General features: G+C 60.7%; 1 protein-coding gene across 3 annotated transcripts; it reads left to right on the top strand.

Moving 5' to 3' along the window:
• Window positions 1-1,786: 1,786 nt before the first annotated feature.
• Window positions 1,787-14,565, top strand: CDK5RAP1 (CDK5 regulatory subunit associated protein 1). 3 transcript variants are annotated; one of them, XR_010592411.1, is made up of 14 exons: window positions 1,787-2,088; window positions 3,193-3,501; window positions 4,764-4,867; window positions 5,390-5,424; window positions 6,981-7,081; window positions 7,282-7,492; window positions 8,207-8,327; window positions 9,124-9,354; window positions 9,574-9,671; window positions 10,562-10,617; window positions 11,045-11,175; window positions 11,874-12,023; window positions 12,511-12,784; window positions 13,271-14,565. XR_010592411.1 is itself a non-coding variant. In XM_005304861.4 (14 exons), the coding sequence occupies exons 2-14, from the start codon at window positions 3,222-3,224 to the stop codon at window positions 13,349-13,351; spliced, it is 1,740 nt and encodes a 579-aa protein (XP_005304918.2). In that variant the 5' UTR covers window positions 1,787-2,088; window positions 3,193-3,221; the 3' UTR covers window positions 13,352-14,565. The 3 variants fall into 3 exon arrangements, 1 of the variants encoding a protein (XP_005304918.2); XR_010592412.1 differs by having other exon boundaries at window positions 12,389-12,784; XM_005304861.4 differs by having other exon boundaries at window positions 12,644-12,784.
• Window positions 14,566-15,988: the final 1,423 nt, after the last annotated feature.

Raw genomic sequence — 15,988 nt, 5'->3', positions numbered from 1 at the left:
CCGGGGCAAGCGCTTGTGGATGGCACATCAACGAAGGGGAGCTGAGAAGCGTGGGAACTAGTCACAGCAGGAGGCAGGCCGGCCGCTGGTTCCAGTCCCCACTCGGTTTCTGTACTGCCCCAGCCCAGTCCATGGGGATTGCTGTGAGCAGCAACACGCGGAAATACAAGCGGGAGACAAAGGCAAAGCTGTGCACTCGGCCAAACAGCCACTAGCCTGGGCAGAGAGCTGCAGGGGAGAGAGGCAAACCAGGGCCGGCTCCAGGCACCAGCTTCTCAAGCAGGTGCTTGGGGCGGCCGCTCCGGAGAGGGGCGGCACGTCCAGGTATTCAGCGGCAATTTAGCAGACGGTCCCTCACTCCCCCTTGGAGCGAAGGACCTCCCGCCGAATCGCGATTGCGGGTTTTTTGGTTGTTTGTTTGCTTTTTGTTTTTTTTTGTTTTGTTTTGGCTGCTTGGGGCGGCCAAAACCCTGGAGCCGGCTCTGGGGCAAACACAGCAATTGGCAACTGCCAGGGTCAGGAACCAAATGGTGCCCCCCTGGCTGCTTTCGCCTTGACTCCATGATCCAGATAACAGTCCCATTTCCAGCCAGACCTGCTGGGGAGGAGACCCTCTGGGCACCAAGACGGTGATACCAGGCGCAGAGCCGGTAGAAGAGGGACGGTGGAGCTACAAAGCAGGGAGGTGCCCTGAACGCTCCGCCCCCTGCTCCTCCCCCTCCCCTGCTTCCCGCGAATCAAATATTTGCGGGAAGCCTGAAACAGGGAGGCAGCAGGTAAGCTGGGGCTGGGGCAGGGTGTGGTGCGGCCGAGCGGCTCCCTCTGGCGGCCGTCCGGCCAGCCCAGGCCAAGAGGCTCTGGCCCCGGCGTCTCCCGCCCGGCTCGGTTTGGGCCCTGGGGCGCTGGCCTCCGGCCCAGCCCCCGGCCGAGCACTGCCGTCCCTGTCCTCGGCCGAGCACCGCTGTCCCCGTCCCCGTCCCAGCCCCGGCCGAGCACTGCCGGCCCCAGCCGAGCACCGCCGTCCCCATCCCTGGCCAAGCACCACCGGCCCGGCCCTGGCCCGGCCAAGCAGTGCCGGCCCCGTCCCCAGCCCTGTCCCCGCCCCCCGGCCGAGCACCGCTGGCCCCAGCCCCGGCCCTGGCCAAGCACCGCCGTCCCTGTCCCCGTCCGAGCACCGCCGTCCCCGTCCCTGTCCCGTCCCTGGCTGAGTACTGCCGTCCCCAGCCCCGTCCCCGCCCCCCGGCCGAGCATCGCTGGCCCCGTCCCCGTCCAAGCAACGCCGTCCCCGTCCGAGCACTGCCGGCCCCGGCCCCGTCCCGTCCCCGGCTGAGCACCGCCGGCCCCGGCCCCGTCCCGTCCCCGGCTGAGCACCGCCAGCCCCGGCCCCCGTCCGATCACTGCCGTCCCCGTCCCCGTCCCCGTCCCGTCCCAGCACTGCCGGCCCTGGCCCCATCCCGTCCCCGGCTGAGCACCACCGGCCCCGGCCCTGTCCCGGCCCCGGCTGAGCACCGCCAGCCCCGGTCCCCGGCCGAGCACTGCCGGCCCCGGCCCTGCACCACCGGGCCCTTCCTCCCTATTTTCCCAGACATGTCTGGCTTTGGGGGATTTCCTCCCGGACGGGGATTTAAGGCCCAAAAAGCCGGACATGTCCGGGAAAATCCGGACGTATGGTAACCCTAGCTCATGATCTTTCAAGGTCCCTTCCAGCTCTAGGAGATAGGTCCAGCTCCGGATATTATGATTAACCTTGTCAAGTATGTGTAGCCGCGTTAGTGTATCCACAAACACAACCGAGTCCGGTGGCACCTTAGAGACTCACAGATCGATTTGGGCATAAACGTTGGTGGGTAAAACCCCGCTCGGTCAGGGGCGTTGGGTTTTACCCACGAACGCTCGGGCCCCGCTCAACCTGTGAGTCTCTCGGGGCCCCCGGGCTCCCCGCTGTGTTGTGAGTAGGAACCTCGCAGGCAGGAACTGCCGTCGCGCCGGCGGTTGCGCGGGGAGCGGCTTTCGCAGGTCACCGGCCGGGGCTGGAGACACGCCCGTGGGCGGTGAGCAGCCGGGCGGGGTCTGCAGCGCGTCTGCCAGGTACGGCCTGAGCCCGGGGCGGGACCGACCCCCCCCCCCCCCGCATTTGTACCGGGTGCAATAGATACAGGGTGTAGTTAATGGGGGGGGGGTTGGCACTCAGGGGCTCTCAGCCTGGGGGTGGGACCCCCCAGTCTCCCCTTCCCGCTTTGGCTCCAGCATTTGTACCGGGTGCAATAGCTACAGGGTGTAGTTAATGTATGGGGGGGTCGCACTCAGGGGCTCTCAGCCTGGGGGGTGGGACCTCTCAGCCCCCCCCCCCCCCCCCCGCTTTGGCTCCAGCATTTGTACCGGGTGCAATAGATACAGGGTGTAGTTAATGTATGGGGGGGTCGCACTCAGGGGCTCGCTGTGCGAAAGGGGTCACGGTACAAAGTTGGAGAGCCGCTGCCTTAGCTGCTGGGGTGCTTAGCTCGGGGGCCTGGCCGAGCCCTGCCTGGGGCCAGCCCCAGTGCCCCGGGGCGATGCAGCGGGTCCGGCCTGCCCCGCAGTCCCTCTGACCCTGGGGCAGGGCCCAGGGGACGGGGCTGATTTGGGGATTGCCCCCGGCTGCCCGGACACAGGGCGCATCTGCTGTGTCTCTGCCTGGCTTTGCTGGGCCCAGCAGCTCGCCCTGCACCTCGTTCCTTTCGCTGACCCACGGGGCCCCCTCCCCAATTCATCCCTAGAACCGGCTCCTGCCCTGCACGGGGGGACGGGCCAGCTGCCAGACTGGACTGACTTACAGTGAGGCCTCCCGAGCACTCCCCTCACCCCCCTTTGTATCCTCCTCTCCGTTTGCACCCCAGGGGTGCACAGCCCCGGAGAACCGTGTCTCTGAATCACTGAAAATGACGTACGGCCCCGATTCTGCAGCTTGCTCCACCCGGGCAGGTGCCAGCGCTGGCCTGCAGCCCCCTGGGGTCACCAGCCCCCCCGATGCTGGGGCAGGAGCGTCCCCCGTGTTCTGAAACCCGCACGCTGGGGATGTCGCTCATTTAATAGTTTCCTGATTCCGGCGGGTGGAAATGGGGGTTCCCGGGCGTTTTGTGTCTCGTTGGTTTCCCAAGAAAGGGGGTGAAGCGGGGCTGGCTAGTGAACGCCCTGCTCTCTGGGGTTTTGCAGGGTGTCTGGTCTCTCGCCCATCTGCCGCGATGCTCCTGCCCTTCAAACACGTCTTCGGAGCTGCTGGGACGTTCCTCTGGAGGCGGTTGTCCTGGGCGGCGCGTTCTGAGCTCAGAGCTCGCGTGCCCACCTGGGGCCGGGGCGAGTGGAACAGGGGCCTGGAGGACTTTAGCGCCCGGCTGGCAGCAGGGCCGACGCTGCAGCACTTCTTAAGAAACACGTCCCCACCTCAGGAAACTCACCCTCAGCTGGAGGAGGAGCCGGAGCCCTATCTCACCTCCAGCATCCTGGAGGAAGCCAGGCGGAAAGGTCAGTGTTACTTCTCGGCCCCACTCACCCCTTTCCTCAGGACTGGCTCACACCTGTTCTTTGCACCAGCTTTCTGGTCCTCCCGTGCGCCTGTCCCCACCCCCTGGGCGTTGTGACAGGCCGCGGTCATGACAGGGCCCGGCCGTCAGTGACCTAGAACGAGGCTGTCATCGAGGGCTAGCGAGTCTCGCCCCGCACACCAGGGACTGATGGGCCAGTGGAACCAGTCCCGGGGCTAGCCAGCACTGAGACTCCCTGGGAAGGGCCCAGCCCCGCGGGGCCTGTTCGTGCTCTTTTGTTTTTCTGAAATTAGGAAAATGTAACTGCCCTTTCCCCTGTGCCTGGAAGGGGGGCCGAGGAGCGGGGGACTGTTCACAGTGCCCGTCTCTTCCTGATGTCTGGTCGTTACAGTGGTGACCAGGCATCTGGCACAGCCGCCGCTAGGAAAGTAGGAGTGTTTGTGCACGTTTCATAGCATGTGCGTACGGTTCCTCTGTTTCTACAGAGGGGAATCGCTGGGTGCCAGGAGACACCAGCCGAAGAGTGTTGCTATCAGCATCCCAACAGCACCGTGTCATTAGGGCGCTGCAGAGTCTGGGCCCACGGCATGGGGGTGAGACGCTGTAGGGCCTAGGCTGCCCAGTGCCAGTGGGGGAGGATCGCTGGCAGCCCTGGCCTGACATTGGTGTGGAAGAAGCAAGCTAGGAGGTGGCGGCAATTCACGTGCTGCCTGCGTGAATCTGAGCCCAGGTGGGAGAGCAGCAGGTTGGCCGGGCGAGGCACAAGACAGAGCCAAGGGCTGAATGATGTGATCCCGTCTCCTTCGAGCATCTGGCCCCAGAAACTGCTGCCTCTGTGCAGCCAGCCGCTTTACTCCTCTAGGGCAGGTGGAAGGGGCTTGTGCGTTCAGGGCTGCAGGTCCAGGCCCACCTGTGCACGCATGGCCAGTTTGTTACATGCTTGGCCTCCTCCCCATTGCGGCAGGATTCCCATCCTCACTAAGCCGCTGCCACTGCTGCAGGTTGAGGTTGGCGTTAGGGGTACAACTTGTCTGACTCTTTCGGCAGACCGCTGAGCAGCTTTGCACAGTGGGCGAATCTCCGAACGCCCCCTGCAATCGGCAGTGACGGGTGCAGCCTGGCTTTGTCTGCTCTGCACGGTCAGGATTTGGAGAGTTTATCCAGGGGGCCGAACTTTGGAAAAGGAAACTGGAGCTGAACCCTCCCCTCTCTGTCCTGGTCATGCCTTCTGTTTAATTGCAGTGTATCTGGAGACCTACGGCTGCCAAATGAACGTTAATGACACCGAGATTGCCTGGGCCATCCTACAGAAGAGTGGCTACCTGCGGACACACCAGCTGGAGGAGGTACGGCGCCGTGTTAGCTAGCCTGACATACGGGGTGCCGCACCGGGAACCCCTGGGCCCATGTCTCCCAGCCTGGGTCTTGACAGCAGCTTTACATGAAGGGTCTGATCCCATGAGATACTGAGATACCCTCAGTGGTCTCCTGTGCAGAGCACCCTGCCGGGTCAGGTGCTAACTCTGTGGGAAGCCCTGCTCGGCAGCTGGAATGGAACGATGGGCTGGGCACGATAATAAAACTTGATTTATATTTTTTAACTGTTGCATCTGACTTGGCTGCGAAGGGGATTGGGCCCCGCGTGAAGCAGGTGGCCGGGCTGTAACTTTCATCCATTCCGTGGAGCTCGCTGTCTGTTTTCCTTTCTGCTTTTTCTCCGCTCTGTTTCCTGGACCCCAGAGTGGAGTCGTAGCGATTCCCTTGGTTTGCCGAATCATGGCCGTGATGCTGGCAGCGCCTGGGTTCCAGCTTGTGTGGAGAACTGATCCTCCTCCTCTCATTTCTTCTGTATTTCTTCCCCACTGTAGGCGGACGTGATTCTCCTGGTCACCTGCTCTGTAAGGTAAGGAACTTCGCTTTCTTAGAAAGGGTTATTTGGAAACCGTGGAGAGTGAATGTCCCCGAGTGTCGGAGATCAGAGCAGGGAGCTTGAGACCTGGAACTGCCCAGTAGATATCTAAAGAGCTGGACCGACCTTATTACAGTGCTAGCCCTGCGGCACGTCATGGTCTCCCTGGTCTCTGCTGTAGCGCAGCCCGAAGTGAACATAACGTGTGTTCACGTGACGACTGCCATCCTGGCTGACACGCTGGGGCCTGAACCAAGGACCTCCCGAGCTAAAGCCGAGTTGCTGCAGCCTGAGCTAAAGAGAGAAGGTTCTGTAGCCGGAACCTGCAACAAAGAGGAGGGCCCATAACCCACACGCATCAGTGGGATACACTTACAGCAGCATTATACACAATGATGCCACTTCTTTTTTTTTTTTAACTACTTATTCTGCATCTGTTTTTGCTTCTCTGCATCTTGCCTCTTTTCTCCATCGCCTCCTCTCGTAATAACAGAAGGTGGGATGTAGTTCTGTGCTTGTGGTAAAATTGCCTGCGGTTTCTGAATGCATTGCAGAATGCTCGTTGTCAGCTGTGATGCAGTGTGTGTCCCCAGTAAAGTCTCTGAAAGGCCTCAGTCTCGCTGATTAAGAGTCATTTCTGCAGTGTAGCTGCGGCCTACAGGCAATACCTGTGCAAGCAAACAAAACAGCCCTTGGTGACGCGGTGCTGAAATAATGCAGTCTGTGTGCTGTAAACAGTGCGCACCCTTAGGCAATGGGCCCAGGCTATGGTACACTATAACGACAAATATCCTCCCTCGCTCTCGTGGGGTCAGGATGGGGAAAAATTGGAAAGGGTTCTGGAAAGAACGACAAGAACAGTCTGAGGTTTGGAAAACAGGCCTTCTAGTGAGTGATTTAAGAAGCTCAATCTATTTATTGTACCCAAGAGCGGGCACGGGGTGGTTTCATCATGGTATATCCCACGTAGCCCGCATGGTGAAGAGGTTTCTGAGAGCAGATGACTCTCTAATCTAGCAGAACGAAACCTCGTGAGTTTCAATGGTTGGAAGATGAAGTTAGACACATTCAGCCTAGATATGGTGCAGGTTTTTTCTGGGGGTGGGGGATTAACCATCAGAACAACGTACCTGGCTGTGCGCTGGGCTCTCGGTCTCTTGCATGCCCTAAGTCAGGGCTGGCTATTTGCCCAGTAGATCTGTTCTAGCTCAGCGTAGGCTGCGGGCTGGATGCCAAGGGCATGGGTGAGGTTCTCTGGCCCATGTGACAGGCCAGCTAATCATAAGGGTCCCTCCTGGCCTAATCTAGGACAGCAGGGGGTTGATTACCGTGGACGAGGTTCAGGGCCCAGGCTGCGGAGATGGGGGCTGAGCTCTTTCCCTGGCTGTGGGTGTGTCGCTCGGCAGCCATGTGCCTTGTCTGTGAAAGGAGGCTGATAACCTTCCCTGCCTCTCGTTCCGGGTGTTCAACAAGTGCCTGGGGCCCTTGGCTGGCCGGGGCGGAGGAAGAGCCGTCAGCGTCACTGACTGCCGTTTCTCATGGCTCCCCAGGGAGAAGGCTGAGCAGGCGATCTGGAACCGCCTGCGGCACCTCACGGCTCTGAAATCCAAGCGGCTGCGGTCCCAGGCACCTCTCCGCATCGGGATTCTAGGTACCTGGCAGTATGTACAGCGTTACCGTGTGGCCCTGGCAAGGGGCCAGGGGGTGTTACATCCACTGTCGAGGGGATGAAAAGCTGCATCCCAGAACACTAGCTTCAGCGGGGGCACTGAGCCCCCTCTGACAGGGAAGAGCGGGCTGTTGGGTGGGGTCAGGGGCCTCTCGACACTGACCGTTCTCCTCTGGCCGCAGGCTGCATGGCCGAGAGGCTGAGGGAGGAGATCCTGCACAAGGAGAAGCTGGTGGACATCGTGGCTGGCCCCGATGCTTACCGTGACCTGCCCCGGTTGCTGGCCGTGGCCGAAACGGGCCAGCAGGCTGCCAACGTCCTGCTCTCCTTAGACGAGACGTATGCAGATGTCCTGCCTGTCCAGACCAGCCCAGACGCCACCTCTGCATTTGTGTAAGAGCCGAGGCGTCTCTCTCCCACCTGCCCTGCTCTGCAGGGCTCTGATTTCGGAGGGTCGTGGGGAACCAGACCTGAGAGATGGCAGAGACCTGCGAGCTAGTGTCTGTACCGTGCTCGTCCCCGGCGACGCGGACCCAGGTCATCACCCCGCGGATGCAAGCCTGTCGCCTGTTGTACATTCGCTCCTGCTTTATCCCCGGTGATCGGACTCCCACCCGCCCTGGCCCGAGAGTTCTGACTGTCAGGGAGCTTTTCCTAGTAGCCAGCCTTGGTTTCCCTTCCAATGCTTGGTCCCACTTCCCCAGCACCACTCCAGACTCTGATATTGGCACCTCTCCCGGGTGGGCGGCTGTCTCACCCTCCCTGCCCGTGGATGGGCACCCAAGTTGTGTGTATTTTATCCTGACTTGTACATCGCCCCTTCCAGGGCACACCTCCCTCCCCCGCCCCGTCCTTGTTTCGTCCCGTTGGCGCGTTCCTTTCTCAAACGGAGCCGCCCAGCTGTGAAGCTACGTTCTAGGTGTGGACGTGCCGTAGGGGTACAGACAGGCGGTTACCACCCTGCTCTGGGAGGGAGGGAGGGAGGCATGGGCACCTCCCACATGGGGCAGGCTCACCCAGAGGCACTGGGTCCGGGTGGGGAGCACGCTCAGCTAGTGTCTCTCCTAGTGTGACTGGGGCCCATTCTTCGGCGTGTCCTCTCTGCAGATCTATCATGCGCGGCTGTGACAACATGTGCAGCTACTGCATCGTCCCCTTCACCCGTGGCCGCGAGAGGAGCCGGCCCATGGCCTCCATCCTGCGGGAAGTGAAGCTGCTGTCTGATCAGGTGCGCTGTCCTTTGCACCCCACCCGGCCCAGCCCCGGGGCAGTGGGAGCTCTTGGGTCAGGCTGCTTGGCCATGCTGCCATCTTTGCGCCAGCAGCCCCAAGCGCCGCCCTGAGCCCAGGCGTGTGGTGATCAGCCCCTCCTGGGGATCAGTGGGGAATGCTCGCTGGGGCTGGTTCTTTAGATAAGTGTAAAACCACGGCTCTCCCTATGGGACAGCCCAGAAGGGAGTGACCAAAGACTGTTCCCTGTCCACCCCCATTTCCCCCTACAGGGAGGGGCCCTTGGGCCCAGGCAGTGAGAGAGGGGGGCTGGCTGGCTTAGGGAGTTGTGCTGTGATGGGGTACGGAGTCAGTCACCTCTTCAAATCCAGCCCAGGCAGGTGGCACCCCCAAATCCTTCCCATCTGTTCGATGGCCCGTGGGAACAGGTTTGATGGTCCCAGGCTTGTTTCGGTGCAGAGGCATCCACGTCACAAAACCTCCTGTACGGTCTGTGCTCCTGTAGGCTGGACAGTCTCAGCCGAGAGGCCAAGGCTTGACAAGGCCGTGGCTGCCCCATGGCCCTCGAGGGCATCACGCCGGCAGGGCGGTGAGCTCGTCCTGCTGCTCCCGGGGCTCTGGCGGGTCTGTGCGTGAAATGCAGGCGTCGGCCCCCACCCCTTCCCGCCGGCGCATCGGACCTGCCCCCATTGGCGATGGCTTTGCAAAGCTGAGGTTGGTCCGGAGGTTTTCTTGGTTTGCTGGCTAGGCTGGTATTTCCCTTTGTGACGTGTGCCCCCTTGTCCGTCTCCACAGGGGGTGAAAGAAGTGACCCTCCTGGGTCAAAACGTCAATAGCTTCCGAGACACCTCCGAGGTCCAGTTCCGCTCGGCAGCCGCGCCTGGCCTGAGCCGTGGCTTTAGCACCATCTACAAGGCTAAAGAGGGGGGCTTGCGCTTCGCACATCTGCTGGATCAGGCCTCCAGAGTCGACCCGGAAATGCGGATCCGCTTCACCTCCCCGCACCCCAAGGACTTTCCTGACGAGGTGCGTGTGAAGGGACTGCCCGGATCCCACAGCTGCGGGATTTCACGAGCTGCAGCTCCCCTCAGAGGGAACCAGGCTGAGATCATCCCCAGCGGCTGAGGCCGAGCGGGAGCTGTGTCTTTGCAATCGCTGTTTGCTCCCCTTCGCTTCGGGAGGTTGGGCCAGAGCTGTGTGCAGCTGGGCAGCTCTGTGACCCCCCGTCCGCTCTCCTCTCGGCAGGTCCTGCAGCTCATCCGGGAGAGGCACAACATCTGCAAACAGCTCCACCTCCCGGCCCAGAGCGGGAGCTCGCGAATCCTGGAGGCCATGAGGCGAGGGTGAGTCTGACTGAGGGGACGTGTTCCCCCCCTCGCCGTGCTGCAGCCTGCCCCTCGGCTCGGCGATGGGGGAGCGGGAGCCTTCCGGGGGCCGCCGTCTCTGCCGGACAGGGAGCTCCAGGAAGCCTGTTTGCGAGTGTAATGACTGTGCATTGGCCAGGGCAGGCACGGGATGGCAGCAAAGGCTAGTTCCAAGGCCCAGGTGAACATTTTGCCTGTGAGTTTAACACCCCCCCAAACATTTTGGGGGCGAAGGGGGGGGATTCCGGCAGCGCCTCTCCAGGCCTGTCTGCATCTCAGCCTCGACGTGGCAAACGCGTTGCAGGGACGCTCAGCACGCCTCTCCGAGCAGTGTTCCCTTCTGTCGGCCATTTCATTCCATGCGTTTTTGGTTCTGCCTCAGCACCTCCCCTCGCGGCTGGCGTTTGTGGGGGGCAGGTGCCCCCAGGCGATCGCAGTGCTGTGTATTGTCGCCTTGAGCTTTGTCAGGGGCGTGTCGCCCACCTGGCAGGGAGGGAGATGGAGGAGACGCACTTACCCACTCCACTCCTCTTGAGCTTCGGGTCCAGCCAGAGGAATCCCTGAGTTTGGGGGCGACCCTGCAGATAAATTAAATTAATTAATTAATTAATTAATTAATGGAGATATCCCATCTCCTAGAACTGGAAGGGACCTTGAAAGGTCATCAAGTCCAGCCCCCTGCCTTCACTAGCAGGACCAATTTTTTGACTTTGCCCCAGATCCCTAAGTGGCCCCCTCAAGGATTGAACTCACAACCGTGGGTTTAGCAGGCCAATGCTCAAACCACTGAGCTATCCCTCCCCCAAAAGATGCTGCTTTTGTTTCCTGTCTCCCTGATGACCAACCCGTCCGTGTGCTCTTCCTGACAGCTACACGAGAGAAGCGTATTTAGAGCTCATACAGCATGTGCGGGATTCCATACCAGGTAGGGGTTTCCGTTCTCCTGGCTCTGACCCAGGCACGGCTGTCTCACTTCCCCTGCCTGAATCCCTCACTCCTCCTCACGCCTGCTCACACACACGGGCAGCGGTGCTGGGATCGGCTAGATCAGGGTTTGTGCTTTGCATTTGAAGGGGCCCATGGGAAGAACCAGGATGTTCCTCCAAATGAAACGAGGTCAGCGGGGTGCTGACCTGCCCGGCCCTCGCCCTCTCCTCAGAGAAGTGACTGTGCACCCAAAGCCAGTCTCTGGCCTCGCTCTGCCCTCGTGCATGTGGGAAAGAGCCGTGGCCGGGAGGGCTGATGGGGAATAAAGCTGCTCACAGCTGCCCTGGGTATTCCCCTCTTGTCTGTGCTTTGTGGGGCGAAGCGTCCGCTCCCCGGCTGTGTAACCCTGTGCCTCTCGGTGCCAGGAGTGAGTCTCAGCAGTGATTTCATCGCTGGCTTCTGCGGCGAGACCGAGGACGATCACCAGCAGACGGTGTCCTTGCTCAGACAAGTCCGCTACAATGTGGGTTTCCTCTTTGCCTACAGCATGAGGCAGGTGAGTGCGGGGCCCGGGGGAGAAGCCTCCATTGTCTCTAACGTGGTCATCCCGGTCCGGGTCAGTTTGTTCTCACCTGTTCCCCCCCCAAGCGAATGGCAGTGACTGTGTTACCGAGCCGCAGTCTCTTGCACACACAGTGCTTGTGAATAGCTTGTGTGCACTCGCACTGTCAGCATCCGTGGGGCTGGGCTGCCCAAGTGAGGACGTTCCCAGCCCACGGGGCCTATGGTCACGGAGCATGAGCTGATACAGCCCAGCTCAGCAGAGCAGCCCACGGGGCAGCCTTTCCCAGCTGCAATGCTTGCCGTGCTCAGCGCTTTCCACGTGCGAAACGAGGGGTGAGCATCCAGGCTGCCAGCGGGGTGAGCTGGTTTCACGGCACGGTTTGCCCCCAGCATGAGTTATGGTCCCCGAGCTGAGCACTCGGGGCTGACCGCAGCACGTTTGGCTTTGCTGGAGGGGAATTTTGCAGATGCAGGGCGTAGCCAGGTATCCGCCCCGCTGCAGGTGGAACCGGTCGGCTTTCAGAAGCTTTTGGTAGAAGAGGCAGGAGGTCTCTTGGGAGTTAACTGGCCACCTGTGCAAAGTTTGTCCTTGTTTGAGTGGCATCCGAGCCCCGCTGGCTCAGACAGGACAGGGCTCCTACCCCTGGCGGCCTGGCCGAGAAAGGGCTTTTAATCTCTTTGTTGTTTCAGAAAACCCGGGCCTATCACCGGCTGCAGGATGACGTGCCGGCAGAGGTGAAGCGTAGGCGGCTGGAGGAACTCATCTCTGTCTTCCGGGAGGAGGCCACCAGGGCAAACGGGGCTATGGTGGGCCGCTCGCAGCTCGTGCTGGTGGAGGGGGTGAGTGGAACTTTAACACCACGCTGGGTCTGCTTCCCACCACCAGCCCAAGAGGCTCTGAGGCCATTCGACCGTTCCACCTCCCCGGCACATACGCCCTCTAGTCAGGCCAGCGATACGTACCTAAATAAGTGCCCTGCTCTTCAGAAGTGCAGAGCAAAGTACTTTGACGCACCCATTAAACATCAGGCCACTTTTCTGTAGGGACATAACTCCAGGCACCTGGTTTGGAAAATCTTGGCTGTGGGGAGGTCCTGAAATAGGACTTTTGGGAGGCTGGAGAAGAATTATTTCAGGGTGGGGCTGCAGGGGATGCTTGACAGGAGGAGTTGGTGAAATATGTCTGTCCGTTGGATGCGTTGCAGACAGATGTGAAGACAGGGTCCCTGCCCTGAAGAGTTGACAGTCCTGGTGGGGGTGGGGTTTAGACATGTCTCCAGTTGGGCACCCAAAATGAGCGGAGGCTTTTTGGCTGCCTCTCTCCCAGCACTGCCGCTGCAGCAAGAGCTCTTTGCTTAACGACACGGAAGGTGGCTTTTAACACTGGCCGCAGCGCTCGACCCCCGGGCCGTGAATCGGGGTTGATGCTGTGCAGATAACGCCCCCTGTCCCCCTCCCAGCCCAGCAAGCGCTCTGCCGCCGAGCTGTGCGGTCGAAACGATGGAAACATCAGAGTGATCTTCCCCGACACGGAGATGGAGGGCGGCACTGGCTCCGGGGCTGTGGTCAGAGCCCAGCCAGGGGACTATGTGCTGGTGAAGGTGAGGCTCGTGTGGCTCTCGTTTCCAGGAGGGAGCCGTGCGTTCAGGGGGCGGTTTTCAAAGGGCCGGGGCCAGCTCTCCCTTTTTGCGTGTGCTTTTTTGTGCCAGCAGACGAATAGCGAGCACAAATCTGAATAGACGAGCTGCGCTGCTGCCTGCCTGGTGCTCCAGCAGGGGAGCTGCGAGTTCCTCTCCCAGGGATTCTGGCGTGGCCTGGAGCTCCCACCACTGCCAGCGCCGCTGCCCCGCTCCCTGCAGTGCCTTCTGGGGTGAGGCTGGGAGTTCAAACACCAGCAGCGCGCTGCCCATTCCTGCCAGCACTCCAGCAGACATCCTCCTTCAGCATTCCCTGCCCGGAATCCGTCTCAGACCAGCAGAGCTGGGTCATGGCCCTGCCCCACAAAGCCAGCTCTCCTGAACTGTTCCCTGCTGTCACTCCCCCACTCCCGGCGTGTCTCATGACTGTTCTATGCCGCTGCCTTTCAGGTTACCTCCGCCAGCTCCCAGACGCTGAAGGGAGTTTTGCTTCGCCGCACCACCCTCAGAGAATCGGCAGCGCACCGCTGACGCCTCCTGGCTGCCGGCGAACGAGGGGCAAGCGACTTTTCCCCGGGGAGAAACGGGGAGCGCTGGCCGGATGGAGGTGGAGACGGACGTGGTGTTTACTCCCAGAGATGCCCTCTCAGCTGGAGCCGTGCAAACTCCTGAGCAAAAGGCAACGGACACGGACACACACGCCTGCCCTGGGCAAAACTGCTTGGAGTTATTCGAAAATCACTACCGCCAGGAAGTGCTTTGTTTCTGCTTTTTCATCTGCTGTCTTGGCTGTACCTCCCTAGGCTCGGAGGCAGTTAACACTGCCCCCCTGTACCCCCCAAGCTCTGCACCTGCCAGAGTTCAGCACCAAGGGCTGGAGGTCTCCCCACCCAGCGACTTGCAGCCTTCTCCCAGGTCACCTCCGTAAACCCTGCAGGGAGACGCTGACATTAGGAGCCGCAAAAACTCCAGTGGTTGCTCAGAGCCCAAGCGAGGGCAGCAGCAGACGTGTGCAGAAGATGGGGCATGCCCTGATGGTTAAAGCACGGGGCTGGGAGTCGCTACTCCTACAACTGACAAGTAACACCTCCGTTTTGCCAGCGGGGAAGTGACAGCCCTGCGTGAAAGGGGAGGGGGAGAGTTAGTTAATGCGCTGTTTGTAACGTGCTGGACGGACGGACGGGAGCAGAGCAGAGCAGAGCAGAGCAAAGTGTTGCTTTTAAATGCCCAGCTGAGGTGTGAGCTGTGGGGTGGGAGATTGCAGAGCTGCACCCTGCTGGGTGTGGGAACCATCCTGGAGGCCCTGCCCTGCCCTGGTCACTTCCTCTCCGGGCCCCCTAGAGCAGGAGGAGACGGGAGCTAACGGGCGCCTCTCTGCCACCTGGACAATCCCTTTTAGCAGAGGAGTCCTGGGGTAGCTGGGAAAGTGGCTTTGAAGGCCTGGGAGTCACGGTGCAGCGTCCCCTTTCGTTTCTGTGCCGTGGATTCCAGACGGGCTAGTGTCATCCGACTGGGCAATTTCTCGGGCGTGGGGAGGCAGCCGGAGCCGTTTAACTGGGAGATTGTTCCCGGCCATCTGTTAACGTCCAGCGGAATCCCAGACTGACTTGGGAATTCCCCAGAGCAGGGTTTTGAAATCGAATCGATGCCCGTACCTGTCAGGTGGCGCTCAGCTGATTCCTGCAGTGGGTCACAGGGCGTAAGGTCCAGCAATGGGAGGACATCAATAAAAGATTCACACCTCATGAAATGTGTTGTGTCTTTTAACACTGCTGCAAGCTAAACACTCTAGCGAACTTTGTATGGAAAATTCAACAGCTCATCTCCCTGTAAAGTAGGAAGGAATCGACCTTGGAACTGGGCCCCCCCGAGCGCCCCCAGCTGGGCTGCAGTGAGTTCAGAGCCCTGCGTCCCCCGCTGGAGCCTGTGCTGGGCAGGACAGGGGGAGCGAGGGGCAGAGCTTCCAGAGCTTTACTGGGCATGGGGCTAGGTCTGTGGGGGAGCCCAGGGCCTGACCCACAGATGCTGCCAGCTGGAGGATGGGGGAACAATCTTCCATCTCCCTCCAAATCATTGAGAAGCAAGTCACGGAGGGGAATGTCCCCGAGTTCAGCCCTGGCTCTCTCTGCAGAAAGGAGCGGCCGTGCCACAGTTTCCAAACGCAGGGGGAGCAGCAGTTTTCTTCTGGGGTTTTCAGGGTTCTCAGCTCCCTGCATCCGCGATGGGCAGCATGTTGTTTCTAAACAAACACCCCCCTCTGGCAACGAACCAAAAAATGTTGTTTGCATCATTTCCTCAGTGAAAAAGGAGGCGGACGGGCTGCCCTGAGAATTGGGAATTTCTCAGCCCAGTCCCTTCTGTTGTCTGCTGCAGACTTTTCCTCTCGTGGGCCCTGCAGCGTGGCAGAAGAGAAAGTCACTGGTACAGTGAGGCCAGCAGCACAGCATTCGGCTTTCCCGCCCTGCTCTCTCGGGTTCCCTTAGCCCACTAAGGCTGCTCGTCCTGGGGGGGATTAAACCCTCCTTTCGATGCCGGCTGGGGCCGTTCCCCTGGGAGCGGAAGCCCCCCTGCTCCCGCGGCACTGAGCACCCCCAGGAGCGAGCCAGCCAGGAAGGTGCTGTCTTCTCCCCGTCACACTGTACTGTAACTACGTGAAGAGGGGGCGAGCTGAGTTTATATCGTCTCTCCGCCCGCAGACGCTCGGGGAGCCGGCTCAGCGCCCAGCTTGGGTACTTAGTGTTTAAAGGCTTGTGAATGACATTTGGGGCTTTAAAGCATTGAGGAAGCCTCCACGGTGACCTTGGCAGCTGTCAGGCACCACCGCCCAGAGCAGCTGTTTTGCCAGGCGCAGTTCGGTGTCTGACAGGAGCTCGGTATTGGGGGTTTGCACGTTTCCTTCAGCTGTAACACGCCCCGTGCCCTGTCATGTGTCACTGCCGTAGGCTGCCGTCCCAGTGCACCAGGCTCCCCAGGAGACGGGATCATTGCGAACAATTGATCTCGGTGCTTGCAACAGCCACAGGCATCAGGACAGGCCTGCCAGCGTCCTTGGGAGATTTGAACACCTGGGTGGTGATTGCATTGGCTGGGCTCAGCGTCGCCATCGGGGGGACTTGGGTGGGGCTGACTCAGACACACAGCACAGCCCAGAGAGCAGAACCAGAGCGG

The sequence above is a fragment of the Chrysemys picta genome, chromosome 13 (genome assembly GCF_011386835.1).
Source record: "Chrysemys picta bellii isolate R12L10 chromosome 13, ASM1138683v2, whole genome shotgun sequence".
Lineage (NCBI taxonomy): Eukaryota > Metazoa > Chordata > Testudines > Emydidae > Chrysemys > Chrysemys picta.
Note: the sequence above shows the minus strand (reverse complement) of the source record. Positions and strands in the feature narration are given on the sequence as shown.

What these genes read in the sequence shown, in the direction of transcription:
- CDK5RAP1 (XM_005304861.4), top strand. Translation starts at nt 3,222, where the DNA reads ATGCTCCTGCCCTTCAAACACGTCTTCGGAGCTGCTGGGACGTTCCTC. An exon ending in TCTCCGCATCGGGATTCTAG is followed by an intron (nt 7,082 to 7,281) that starts GTACCTGGCAGT and finishes CTCTGGCCGCAG; the next exon opens with GCTGCATGGCCGAGAGGCTG. An exon ending in CCAAGGACTTTCCTGACGAG is followed by an intron (nt 9,355 to 9,573) that starts GTGCGTGTGAAG and finishes TCCTCTCGGCAG; the next exon opens with GTCCTGCAGCTCATCCGGGA.